Source organism: Grammomys surdaster, unplaced genomic scaffold (genome assembly GCF_004785775.1).
Source record: "Grammomys surdaster isolate TR1022 unplaced genomic scaffold, NIH_TR_1.0 263, whole genome shotgun sequence".
Classification (NCBI taxonomy): Eukaryota; Metazoa; Chordata; class Mammalia; order Rodentia; family Muridae; genus Grammomys; species Grammomys surdaster.
In genome coordinates, this window is record NW_021604704.1 from 3103733 (window position 1) to 3117646 (window position 13914).

At 39.3% G+C, this 13914-nt stretch overlaps 2 protein-coding genes across 6 annotated transcripts in view; one reads left to right on the forward strand and one right to left on the reverse strand.

The window, feature by feature from the left end:
- The window catches only part of Cask (calcium/calmodulin dependent serine protein kinase), a 337083-nt gene that overhangs the window by 187583 nt on the left and 135586 nt on the right, over positions 1 to 13914 (forward strand). The gene's annotated exons all lie outside the window — the stretch shown is intronic.
- On the reverse strand, positions 177 to 3811 carry Gpr82 (G protein-coupled receptor 82). Its single transcript, XM_028776017.1, has 3 exons — positions 3722 to 3811; positions 1488 to 1559; positions 177 to 1392 (listed from the first exon to the last, which is right to left on the reverse strand). Exon 3 carries the CDS (start codon positions 1356 to 1358, stop codon positions 372 to 374), a length of 987 nt encoding a protein of 328 aa, XP_028631850.1. The 5' UTR covers positions 1359 to 1392; positions 1488 to 1559; positions 3722 to 3811; the 3' UTR covers positions 177 to 371.

Here is a 13914-nt window from a genome sequence, read left to right on the forward strand (position 1 = left end):
ATAGATGGGTACTTGCATTAGGTTAGAAAGTAGGGAAACCCATAAGCCTTTCTGGTTCTTCATCCTATAGACATAAAATATTGTGTTTTGAACAGAAGATCCACAACTGACTGAAAACAAAAAAAAATTGTCTGACTTTATACACAGTAGAATCCTTTTGATATACTTGACTTGCCTTTCAAAGTCTCTGCCATCTCGTCTTTCAGTATAAGTAGAACTGTAAGTTCAATTTTATGCATATATTTGTTTTTAAAACCCATAGAGGTTTTCTTGGTGCCTATTAATGTCACTGAAAGAGTCACATGCATTTTTTTTCTATTTTGTGGTGTTTTCTATCCAAAAGCCAACCATAAGGTAGTATGGGCAGTGAATTAAGATTTTGTAAGGAGATCATATAGTGTCTTCTTGAATGTTTTATCTAATAAAAGAAATATGATGGGGTCTGTACTACTTCTGGCTGATGCAAGACAAGTGAGGATATTTTTTGCTTCTATTAAATAATTCAGCTGCTGACAGTCTCCTTCTCTCTGGTGCAGAACATAAAAAATGGGTTTAAAAATACTATATGGAAGAAAGCAAACTACTAGGAGGACCTGGATAATCAGAAGGTGTCTTTTCACAGATCTGTAGGTCAAATGTTTCTCAGTAATGGAGGTACAGGTTCTTACTCTTCTCAGGTGGCTGACTAAAGAATAGTATGATGTCACAACTACTAAAAAGGAGAATCCAATAAATGTGGTTCCAATGAGACCCGCAATCTGAGAAGGGCTGCCTCCCAGTTCCATCTGCCGATTGTAGCACTGGCTCTCTCCTTCTTCTGTAGCCTCGACCGCTGAGTAGTATAGGATAACTGGAATAATTACGACAAGTACAACTCCCCATATGTAAATGCACATTGTTCTGGCAAAGTTGGGCTGGCGAAATCTTTTCAGTAAGTGACCATAAAACATTCTCTCGTAGCATGAGGTGGCCTCTTGCACAGACTCCTTTTTCACTAAGGTAGCATAGCGGCTTATGGCAATCCAGGTTAAAATTAAGAGGCTGACAAACATACTTACATGCATGGATAGAGTTCCCAAAAAATTGACCAGTCTGCATTGTACAGATTGATATTTCCAATAAAAACCCTTCAAGAAATATATACCCATGAAAGGCATAGCAGTGCACACAAGTAAGTTTGCAGTCACAAGATTTGCCAAGTAGATATGTGTTGATGTTTTCTTACCTATTTTTGTTAAAAATACCCACTGAGCAAGTGAGTTTCCAAAGAGACCAACAATACATAAAAAGATGTAAGTGATCGGTAGAGCTGTAGTAGAGATCACGGATGGTTGAATGCATGTCGAGTTATTATTCATTTATATTAGACTTTCTTGATTTTAGTCACAGGAGCTAGAATGGAATTATGTATACTTAATATTAAAACTAACAACAAAAGGCATTTTTCTTTGTTTTGATGGAACAAGAAAATCCAGGTAGTTTCTTACCTTTTGTAGTTGTCACAATGGTCTGGTTAAAGTAAAAGCAACAGTACTTAAAGCAATGGGTAATACCTTCGTCTAAAAAGCAAAATTTGATACAAATAGTTAATTAAATGCCTGCGGTTTATCATTCATAAGTTGGAGAAATTTATACTTCTTAGATTATAAAGCAATATATAAGTGATGGTAGATTTTACCTAGCCATCTAAAAGCATAAAAAGAGGACAGTGGTCCAAACGTGGGCACATTAAGAGAAAGGTCAAACACACCACATTATAAAATAACTTAAGAATTAACAGTTTTATTAGAAAGTTTTTATACTTAAGCTTTTCTTTTTAAAACTAATAAATAAAAGCTAGTTTTTAATTCCAATATTGATTGTATTCAGTAATCCAGAAGTAAGCCCCATTCCAGATGTACAAAACCTTCAGACAAGATCCCGAATAAGGATAAACTCCAGAACCCATGGTCATTACAAGGTCACCAATAATCTCTCATTCCAAATACTGCCAAGCAATCACACTCCAATAAATTGCATTATGTATCAAAATTATACTTGGTATGCTTGATGGCTAGAGTATGCTAATGTGTCTTCTTCTGGAATCTAGTATCTGGTTTTTCAGGATTTGTTTATTTAGAGGATATAGGTTTTCAACCCAGTATAAATGTAGACATGGATTTTACTTTTTTAAATTTACTTCTATTATATGTGCATGGGTGTTTAGCTTGCAGACAGTTGTGAGTTACTGTATGGCTGCTGAGACTCACTCAAACTTGGGTTTTCTGGAAGACCAACCAGGGCTCTTAACCACTGAGGCACCTCTCCGGCTCTGGTGTCTACTTTTTTATATATCCTCTTTTTAAGTCTTTCCTGGCGCAGAGGTATATATGAAGACATGAGAAATCCCAATCAAGCTCTCTTCTTTTTTTGCCTTACTTTTTTCAGGTGAGAAGAGCATAGAACAGTTACTAGGTTCTGGTCAAACAACAATCCTGATTTCTATTTTCCAAAGTTGTGGCTATCATTAGCAACTTTATAAATTATATTTATTGATTTTTAAAAGCACATGATTTCTCGAGTTTCACCATTGACTTTTGGGGCAGCATATTTTGCACACTTTTATGCTCTATAGCAGAATTTCTTAAACTTTTGTTAATCACCTTCTTTCTTTTGATGATAAACATAAAAAGGTTTTCCCACAGAGCATCTTCTGATCTCTGCCCTCTCAGGATTGTATTCTCTACCTCACTTCAGAATCTTGGTCTTATTATTTTCTGCATCTTGAATTGCTTTAAAATTACATCAGATTTTATAAACATGAGGATCATTTCATAGTATTTTATCATTTTGAAACAAGTTTTAAGCCAATCTCTTCCCTAAACACTTAAAAGACTATGCAGTTGGTCTGCACCAAGTCCTGAAAGCCTTACTCAAGGTCTACCACTGTTTTTGTTTTACCTCTTTATTATTTTTATTCAGCAGGGCTACATATGGTGTTTCAAACTGCAGTTGCAAATACTCTTAAATATGCAACCTTAACCTTGTAACCTTGCTGATTTCAAAATTAGGCAAATAGAGATTGAAGGGAACCAGTTCGTTTATTGAGAAAAATCCCCTTCCATTCAAAAGAAATTTGGGTTTTACCGAAAGGCCAAAGCTTTTTTTAAGGGATGAAGCTTCTTTTATGCAAAGCAGTAGCCTCTACCTCATAGAGATAATGCATTATGTGCTGAAAGCAGCAGAGGTTATGGTACCTCGATGAATATCAGTAGCAAATAGTCCCTAATGAAAGGAGAGCAAAAGACTACTATTGAGAAGCCAGATGTTGAGTCTCTCCAAAAACAAATGACAACTAGCTCCCCTTCTTCAGCCTTCCAAATTCATGCCCCCTTCAATAATAGCCTTTGATTCTAAGCTACTAGAAAAATAGTTTCAAAAAATTGTAAAATGCAATTAAACGTGAGAAGTCAAATAAAAGTGAGCTCTTACAGAATTGCTTCCAAGAAAATGTCTCCAAGTGTGCATTCTCCTCAGCAGAATGTCTGTGTGCACACTGTGCTAATTTGACAAATGAGAAAACTTCTACAACTCTAGCAGTTAGTTACTCATGGCTATTTAAACACTTCTGATGCTGACTACCTTATTTAATGATCAGACTTCACAATTCAAACATTGTAGTCCTTTTAGACATTTATAAAGTTAACCTTTAAGCTAAAACTGAGCAAAGAATTACCCTTACCTGTATAAGTAGCTTATACTCACTAAGGTTTCACACTCCACAATTCTCTGATCTTTACTCTTCCAGTATCCTTAATCAGTATGAGTAGAGTCTTGCATGACACCAAGTACAATGGGGAGAAAAAGGAAATTAGACTGTTGAAGAAATCCAATAGTTACAGTAAATATAGCAAGTACCTCCTCAAAAAAAAAAAAAAAACAAACCAAAACAACCCTCATTTCTCTATTTCATTAGTAGGAGGAAGTTAGTGGGTAACATATATATGTGTGTGTGTGTGTGTGTGTGTGTGTGTGTGTGTGTATCGTATAAATAGATATATATATTGTATAAATAAATATATATTTAATATACTTATGATTATTTCATAAAGTAGTTAGCTTTATTATTGAGATGGCTAAAGTTACACTTCAAAGGTTTAATCCCACATAGCTAATTATTTTTCTATGAGCATGATAGAAAGAACTACTTTCCAGTAACTCAATAAAATATCAATATAAATTTGTCTCTAAAATTAACAACAAAATCATTTGGGGACAGCTTCTTTGCAATCCATCTTGTTCAAGAGTAGAGGAAAACAAAACTTCAAGTTTTCTTATTTATACCAGCTTGCTCAAATAAAATATCACTAGGCAGGATTAAAATTCATGGTCATCAGTGGTCTCTACTGTTTTAAGGTTGAAAAAGCTGATGCCCAGAGATGCTGTCTGTATGCTCAGAGTATACATAGGGACTAGAACCCAGTTTGGTTACTAATAAGCAACTTTTCTTTGCTTTTAATTGGCATATTCTACCTCCATTTGGAGTTGAAGTAGTGGATATATGAGTTAGAACATTTTATGATGGATTTTGGAAGTAGCAAATATGTTTAAAACAAGTTAATAGATATAGCATGTGGTCTGAACTGACCTTAAGTGAAGGCTAAATGTACATTTATCACCGACCACTGAACTGCCTATATCCCCAGCCCAGTTCTGCCAATTCTTGTTTCCAAATCCAAGTCCACCTCATCTGCTTACCACTTGTCTAGTACGTAGATGATGAGAAGTTGGGTTTACTCAAAGATTGATCCTGAGAAGCTGGAGAGGACTGCCATCAGCAGAGTTCTATCTTGGAGAACTGGATTACAAGAAGGGCAGAAAAGCCTGGGTTATACAGTGGGACAATGGGCAGGAAACTCTGTGCTCATTCCCCTGCCCGCCTCTGGCTAGAACTGTAATCAACCTTGACCTCCTGAAGATAGTTAGAAACACATTAGTTATCTACAAGTTAACCTTGATAGCAATTTGTATGCTTTGTGTTAACTGATGCAGAGAATTAAAAGAACAAGGGGAGCTACATATTCTGATGTTATCACAAAGTCACCAGGAGTTGGGGATGGAGGGGGTCAGTCAATCTAAAAATTGTTTGGCAATTCACATTTTTCTCATTTAGGTGAGCTTTTCTTTAGCATTTAAAGTAACAAAAGCAGAACAGGCAAAGGTAACTGCTGGGAGAGGGAAAGAGGAGGTGGCCACATAATTTCTCACCATTACCCCACTGCGTGTTCAACCTGGCCCTACTCGAGGACATTTGCATATCTGGCAAGCCCTTTTCCTAGACCTGAGTTCTCCAGGATGGACAATTTTTTAAAAAGGTGGCCATTGCTCCATTCTCAGACTGTTTTAGATTTCACTGTCATACATTTTCCCTAAACAGTGCAGTTCATGCAGGTATTTGTTGGAGTTTCTACCACATTTCTAGCAGCACATGGAGGTCCCAGAAGTAGAATGCTAACCACAAACTAGAGCGTCTTAAAATCCAAGGAAGATGTGGTGAGTAATACAGACTTGAGCTGCTCTGAGAATTAGAAAATTAGTTGAATTGGTAAATCACAATGGTTCTTTACGAGAATTGAGAGGAAAGACCAAAGAACATGTGATGAATGGAAAACTGGACTCAGGGAAGGAACAGCTCAAGTGAGACTACTAGGTAAATACTATCAAAGGTTTTCTAAGACAGTAAACAGTACTCTCCAATAGTAGAAAAAAGTAATGGCAGGAAACACTAAGCTAACAAATAGTACTTGTCATAGAGCTATTTCAAGAATATTAAGCCAAGTTGTAAGTTCTCTAGGAAATAGTGTGCCCCTTTGGACTTCCATGTCACAAGTTTTCTCTGGTTCTTTGTGTTTTCATCATTCTCCTCTTCAGAGTACTGCTTCCTTTGTCCACGTGTAAATGTCGTTATCTGATTACTTCTCAGATCATCTGTCCAAACACTTCTCCCCTCCATACTCTTCTAATCTGCTTCAGGGAAGTTTCTAAATCTGGACCCTGGAATCCTTTGGAGTACTTTAGGAAAAGTGATACAAAAGGCAGGCATGTGCTCATTCAGTTTTGCAGCCCATGTCGAGCTATTGTTACAGCCTCTATCGACTTTGAAGGTCACTTACCAGTTTCCCTCAAAACCAAAAGCAGGAGGACCTTAGTCATACCTGAACCTGTGTGTTTCAAATGGGAACTGATTTTTGGCTCTCCAGGCTAATCTCTAAACTGGCTACAACTGGACAATATAAAAATTGTCCATCTGACCAATCAGCAGCTTAGGGCATTGAGAGGGAAGCTGTTATGCAAGACAAGAACACACGTCTAAATATGTACATTTTAGAACACCACATTCTTGATTTCCCTCAAAGGAGGCCATGGTAACCCTTATTCATTTCAATGCTTACCCAAGCCAATTAGCTTTAGACGTGCAGTGCAGTCCTATTACTCAAAGCTGTGGTTTGTTCAAGTTCAGCGAACCTTCTGTTCTCGTTAGGATGTGGTATCTGGCCACAGCCTTGTTTCCAGTGCTACTGTTCTCAGGTCCTCACATCCTACTACAAGAAGCTGTAGTTGTGGAAGACCCCAGTGTAACTAGAGTTTTAGGATGAAAGCTCCATCTCCAGAAGCCCTAACAGGCTGATCTTGGCCGCCCATCTTACTATGCCAATTCCAGAAGCAAATGACAAACTGTAAAAAGCAGAGGAAGGAGACATAATCATGTGCACATCAAAAAGAGGAACAGATAAGTGTCTGCTGACCCCAAATCCCTCTACAGGGTACCGATATCAGCTGTAAGTTTTAAACAGAGGGCAAACTGAGGCTGGGAGACAATAGCTGTGCATAATTAAACAGCCTTAGTCAAGGTATAGCCAGTAGTTTGTGTGACTCACAGATCATTGTCTCAGTTCTGGTTCATCAAAGGTGGTCTGCAGACATTCTTATTGTTTGAGGAAACGGGGTGGTCCTCAGGAGATGATTGCTCATGCTTAGAACTCACTGGATAACTGCCCTCATCTAGGTGATGGAATCCAAGGGAGGGAGGGCTAGTTTAGGATAATAACTGGACATCTTTGGTACCTTTTAGGCATCTAGAACAGGACATAATAAGAAGCTGATACTAAGATGCCCCCTTTAGTCCTGTCTCTGTGTCCTTGGCCTCAATGGACAATGGAATAAATGATCATTTGATAGACACTCCTGGAGTGATCCATATTTGCATATGTAGATATAGATAATGAGCCAGATTAAAAGGGATAGATGCAAAATAAAGGCAGAGACACCAGGCTTGCTCTGTGCTTTTAGGTCCCTGGGGACCTGAATGAGAAGTCAGTGCTTTTTAGGACCATCAGGGGGTTTTCCCCCTTCTTTTTGTGGATGTGTGCATGTGTTCATATGTGTGCAGGTGCATCTTTATGCCATGTTTCAGAACCAACCATTCTTTTCTGTGGGTTCTTTGAAAGCCAAAGGTAAAGATGGAAATGGGCCAGCAGTTCTCGTGTTACTGCTGTGCCTGTGCTATCTTTGAAGTATGCAAAGAAACTTACTTTCTTTCCTTAAAAGCAGACATTTCTGAAAATAAGTCATTTGGTAAGAGTCTGAGAGAAATGTGACTTATCGCAAATTCCCACAAGCACATGCCCACATCACAACACAGCCAGAATGCAGAAAGATTAAGATCATGTATCAGTGCCCAGAATTCTCCATGCTTCTTTCCAAGAACAAGGTCATTTTATTACTAGCCATTTCTTTTGAATTTGTCTATAAAATTGTCCTAAGAGTAAGGCTGTGTTTGCACCCCTTTCTGGTTGACCCCAAGTATTAAATGCTGTTTCATCCTGACTCATATTAAATAAGATAGCACTCACAGAATCTGTTATTTTTTATTTTATTTAAAAAGACATTTCATACAGTATATTTTTATCATATCCTTTCTCCTCATCCAAATCTTCCCTACCCAACTTCATGTTCCCTCTCCCTCCTTCCCCTCCCCCTCTTCTTTGTCTCTTTCTATCTCTCAACAAAAAAAAAAGAAGAGAAAAGAAAACCAAAACAAATGAAAACTAAGTAAATAAGATAAATAACAACAAAAAAGGCACCCGTGCAAAAAGCATACCATGTGTTTGGGCCTTATTGCTTCTGATTAGGTAAACAAGTTTCTCATATCTCCTTCCGACCAAAAATAGCTTTTACTTAGGTCAACTTTTCATGTAATCTGAAGCTTATATTTTGCAATCCTAAATTTAATGTTACCCTTTACCCAGTGGATTCTAGCAATCATTGGTGATTCCTACTAAACTAGGAGTCTCATCCATTGGCACTTGCATCTTGATGCAATCTTTCGATGTATGGAAATAGTTTAGAGTTGAAATTAGTCATTCCAAACAAGTATACATACGTGGCTCCGTTTCTTATATGTTCTCGTTGCCTTTCTTTTAGGAAAAATCAACCTGAAGTGTGTTAGTTTAATAAGACTAAGCACTGATGCTTGGGAAATAATAAATTTACTTGAGTTCCACGTCTCCAGAAATACCTAGTAGAAAACAATTGGAGAGAAAACCTTTATTAAGTTTTAACACAGAACAGCTCTGTAAACTGCTTGCTTCATTAGCGCTCTGGCCGGCAGAGGGCAGTGTATCACCGCAACAAAGCTATTTTTTTTTTTTTTTAATTTGCTTAGTTTCCAGCTGGAAATGACTGCAGTACTGGCTGGGGAAAAAAAATTGAGGAGTTTGTCCTTTTAAGCGCTAATAAATCTATAAATGTACCTTTTCTAGTGCATGAAAACCACTTTTAAAAATAATAAAGTAAAAATAATTTTAAAACAATAAATTCTCTCATGATGAAAGCCCAGTGCCACTCATCAGCCATGAATAGAATAAATCATTTAAGGCTTGTTTTTGTCTTATTTTGTTTTAATGATTATCATGAGTCACCTTTGTGAAATATTTATGACTCTGATTATCCTGGAGGTTAAAAGAAAGTCTGGCAAGCTGGGTGTGGTAGTGCACACCTTTACTCCCTGCACTCAGGAGGCAGAGGCAGATGGAGCTCTGTGAAGCTAGTCTGTCTTCTAAGACAACCAAAGCCACATAGTGAGATCCTACACCCACTAAAAATAAGAAAAAGGAAAAAGAATAAAATGGTCTAACATTTTAACATGGGACAATTTTGTTGTCATCTTCTGGTATTTAACCTCTAAAATAAAATTATGGCAGCTGATTATTTGAAAAGTCAAATAATGCTAAAGGGCTAATCATGAAAATAGTTAACAAATGTATTTTAAAGTATATTTTATCCTCTGAAGAAAATATTAGAAGAGATACTCTTTCTCTTCCACTGTCCTCACTTCCTCCGGTACCCAATCAACTATACTGATCCTTCCTCCTAAAGGTGCCTCACAGCTCAGCTCTCTACATCAGGGGCACATCCATGGTTTTATCCCTGAGAACATGTGGTTTGTCACTGAATCTTCAGTCACCACCTCCCATCCTGCACAGATCTCTCACATGAAGACATAGTTCCCTCGTCCCACCTCACTAACAGAAAAGCTGGCAAGTAAAATCACTCAGAGAACTCACTTTTCCTTAAAGAAATGTCTTCTATCCATTATCGCCTCTTTAAAATGTAGTTTGAATACACTGTTTTCATTTTAATCTACCACATTTCTTTTAATATGCTTTCACTGTGGATGGTTTGACTAGGCTAGGCTTTTATATTTTTTCCCGTAAGTGTAGTAAGCTGGCTCTCTCCCTAGGGATTAATAAGGTATGTGTAGCTTAGAGGCCACTGTTTCCTCAGCAACATTCCTCAAAAGAAAGAACATTGTGTTTTGCAAAGGGACCTCACATGTCCCGGGCAGGTCCTAGAGCTGTTGAACTGCTTTGGTTCCTTCTCATATTAAAGCCTATATCAAATGTACCACAAATCTGGGCCATTGCCTTTGTAATTTTTGTCCACCATGAATAAATGCCCTTTCCCTTTCTGTGCTTCTAGAACCCCAATCTACCTTGGCAATAAAGCTAGAAGAAAAACCTATTCCTGCTAGTTCTAGAAGTTTGTTCAATCCTGAGAGTAGGTACAGTCACTGACATCTACAGTACCACAGCCTAAAAGGATGTAGAAAAATGATCCCTACAGAAGGGTAAGGGAGCACTTCTCCCACCCCTCTAGGCTGTACCCATCACTCGAGGTTTCACTATCATGAGGATCATAAATATCCAATTATTGGGTCAGAAGACGGCACTTGCATTACTTCTCTTCCTAATTGCCACACATACTCAGAACCATGTAATCTTCACCCACAGGAGCTGACCCCATGTGTCCTGTGTTTTTCTAGCCTTGCTGGCCACAAAGGGGAAGTGAATATGAACATGCATGCAAACCCGTCAGTTCCCTTTGTAGCCAGCTCAATGTGTTCACTTAAAAATATAGAGGAAACGGTGTTTTTCTTCTGAGTACAGACTGAATTTCCCCATACAGATGAGCATTTCTGCTTCTGACAGATGGAGAGGGGGTGCAGGAGGAAAGAAGAGTGCATACAGTTATGAGAAACTGGTCTTAAAAGAGAAAGTAGGGACACAGAGACAAAACTGAACTGGGGAAGAGAAAGAGGTGCTACTGCGTACAGGAAAGGAAAACGGCAGAAGGGAGTGTCCGAGGGGCTAAGAACATCTCATTTGGAGGACAGCAGAAAGAGGCAGGAAGGAAACAGAGAAAGGAACTGCTATTAAAAGACTCTCTGTAAAGTCTATGCCAGCAGGATTAGCAGAAGGCATAAAGAACTTTGATCTAGAAACTTGTTGTTGTCCAATATTTGAAAATAGGGTATACTGGCCATGGTGGTATTCACTTATAATCCCTGAACTTGGAAGACTACACTAGAATACACTAGAATAGTATGTTGAACACCAGCCTGGGCTATGTGAAGAGTTCCTGCCTCCAAAGGAACAAAAACAAAAATAACACAGCAGAGGGATTCGGGTTACTACTGTCACTTGAGTTCCGACCATTGAAGCAGACCTCTAGGGAGATGGCCTTGTTGCTATTTTCCATTGCAATGTGATGACTAGTTCAGTGATCCAGATTATACAGAAAAGCCAAGGCTCAGATACATATTAATGTACCTTCTGGCATCTCTCCAGATGCCCTCACATCCTTTGTCTGCTTGCTGACTCTCAAGAGTATGGTCTGGCTAGCATAAAACGGAATGGATCTGTTTCCTCTCCAGATACTGCTGTTAGGAATGCAAGCTAGGCTTCAGTTCGCTTTGTGAGTTTCTTCTAGAGTTGGCACAGAGCCACTTTCATTGTATACCTCTCTAGATCTCATGTTTACCCTCAGCTTCCAGCTGTGTATTTCTACCTTTCCTCTGGTATTTGGCTATTTGGATAACATACCAGATATTTTCTGACTGCTGGGTACTTTTATTAAGTCTGCGCTCTTAACAACTCTCTGAGTGAGGTCCAGCCATTACTCATGTTTTTCTCGGGAAGAGAAAGAGCATGTCCAAGGCAACTTAAAAATGATGGAGCAAATATTTGAACTAAGGCAGTCTTTTAGCCTGTCTATTACGCTACTTCTCTGTTCATTATTTACTGAAGTGTTATTAAGCTCTAAGTTGCATTTGACTTCTTCCCATGGTCATAGCAATAAGTCATAGATTGTACTCCATATCCATCGGCCAACGCTAACCCACTGGACTGTTAGAATAGGCAGTACGGACATTTCCTCTGCACCGCTTCGCCTCAATTTTCTTTCATTTACTAGTGAACCACTAATTCTTCCCCATGACATGTTTAGTATTTAATCGGGACATCTGGTCTGAGACATTGTGCTCCTTTTGTTTTCTTTTTTCTTTTTCTTTTCTTTTTTTGTTTTTTGTTGTTTGTTTGTTTGTTTGTTTGTTTGTTTTTTGAGACAAGGTTTCTCTGTGTAATCCTGGCTGTCCTAGAACTCACTCTGTAGACCAGGCTGGCCTCGAACTCAGAAATCCACCCGCCTCTGCCTCCCAAGTGCTGGGATTAAAGGCGTGCGCTGCCACCACCCAGCTGACATTGTGCTTCTTAAAAGTATTTTTGCATATTTATGCGCAAGTGCTTAGATTTTGTAGTTTTAACACTCAGAAAGCATTTCTATTTTTATGTTCTCAGGGGTCCCCTCATTTGATCCCTCAGTACTATTTGTAAGTGAAGTGCTATGCTATCAAAAATATCATCTGATCTATGAATTTTAGAGTCCTTGGGGAATTTATATTAAGACTAGTTACTAGCTAGATTTATTTTTTACTTAGTTAGTTAGTTAGTTAGTTAGTTAGTTAGTTAGTTAGTTAGATCCTAGCTGAAGTTTCCCTTTCCTCCTGGACCCCCACTACCACCTCCCCTCTCCACCCATCCATCCACTCCTCTATTTCTCTTCAGAAAAGAGCCTCTCATTGGGTATCAACCAGCCACAGCATACCAAATTACAGTAAGACTAGATACGTCTCTCCTATTAAGGCTGGACGAGGCAACCCTGTAGAAGGAAAGGATCCCAAAGGCAGGCAGCAGTCAGATCTCAAAGGCAGTCAGCTCTCACTGATAGGAAGGAGTCCCACAAGAAGGCCAAGGTACATAACTGTAACAGATGTGCACAGGGCCTAGGCCAGACTCATGCAGGCTCCCTGGTTGTCAGTTGGCCCCTATGAGCCCGGGTTAGTTGTGGATTTTCTTGACCCCTCTGGCTCCTACAATCCTTCTTCCCCCATTTCTGCAGGATTCCCCAAGTTCCACCTAATGTTTGACTGTGAGTCTCTGCATCTGTTTCCATAAATTGCTGGCTGAAGCCTCTCTGATGACAGTTGGGCTAGGCACCAACCTATGGGTATAGCAGAATATCCTTAGGAGTCATTTCATTGCCTTTTTTTTTTTCAGTTGTGTTTGGTTCCATCCCAGGTTTCTGGGCTATCCAGCTTCTGGTTCTTGGCCCTCCAGGCAGTGTCAGGGGTGGCCTCCCTTTCATGGCATGGATCTCAAGCTTGACCAGTCATTGGTTGATCACTCCCACAATTTCTGCACCACCTTTTCCCCAGCACATGGAGTAGGCAAGACAATTTGTAGGTCAAAGTTTTGTGGCTGGGTTGGTGTCCCAGTCCCTCCACTGCATGTGTTGCCTGGTTACAGGAAGTGGCCACGTCAGGCTCTGAATTCTCCATTGCTAGGGGTCTCAAGGGCTAGATTTATTGATAAAGGGGTTTTCTTTTGTTTTTTGTTTGTTTGTTTGTTTTTGTTTTGTCCTTGCTACTGTTGTTGCCTGGTAGAAGAAGCAATTGAACTAAGTATAAGTACATAAAAGTTGAAGTTATTTGTGACCCATTTAAACAAGAAAGGACTGAGATCCAGAATATATAAAGAAGCACTTCAACCATTTTCAATAAAGAAAGAAAGTTAAGCAACTGGCGAGGAGGGGGAAGTGCAGCTATGAACAGACCATTCACCCAAGAGAAAGTCTACATGCAGGAACTATTACAGATGATACTCCATTGCCCTAGTGATCAGGAAAGTGCACACTGAAGCCACAAGGAGATACCATCTTACACCTATCTGATTGACAAAAAGTAGTGTGTGATGAAACCAAGTGTTAGCGAGGATGTGGGCAGCTAGGAGCTCATTTCTGCCTACTTGTGAGATTGAATGTAGAAGTAATAAAATGGCTTTGGAAAATGATCAGGACTGGGATATGCTGAAGACCTGCATAGTCTTTGCTTGAGGTGTCGACTCCAAGGAACCTCCCTTGGCGAGCAGAAGACCTCTCCTCTCCTCTCCTCTCCTCTCCTCTCCTCTCCTCTCCTCTCCTCTCCTCTCCTCTCCTCTCCTCTCCTCTCCTCTCCTCTCCTCTCCTCTCCTCTCCTCT

Coding starts and splice junctions, on each gene's coding strand:
- Gpr82 (XM_028776017.1), bottom strand. CDS start 1,358: ATGAATAATAACTCGACATGCATTCAACCATCCGTGATCTCTACTACA.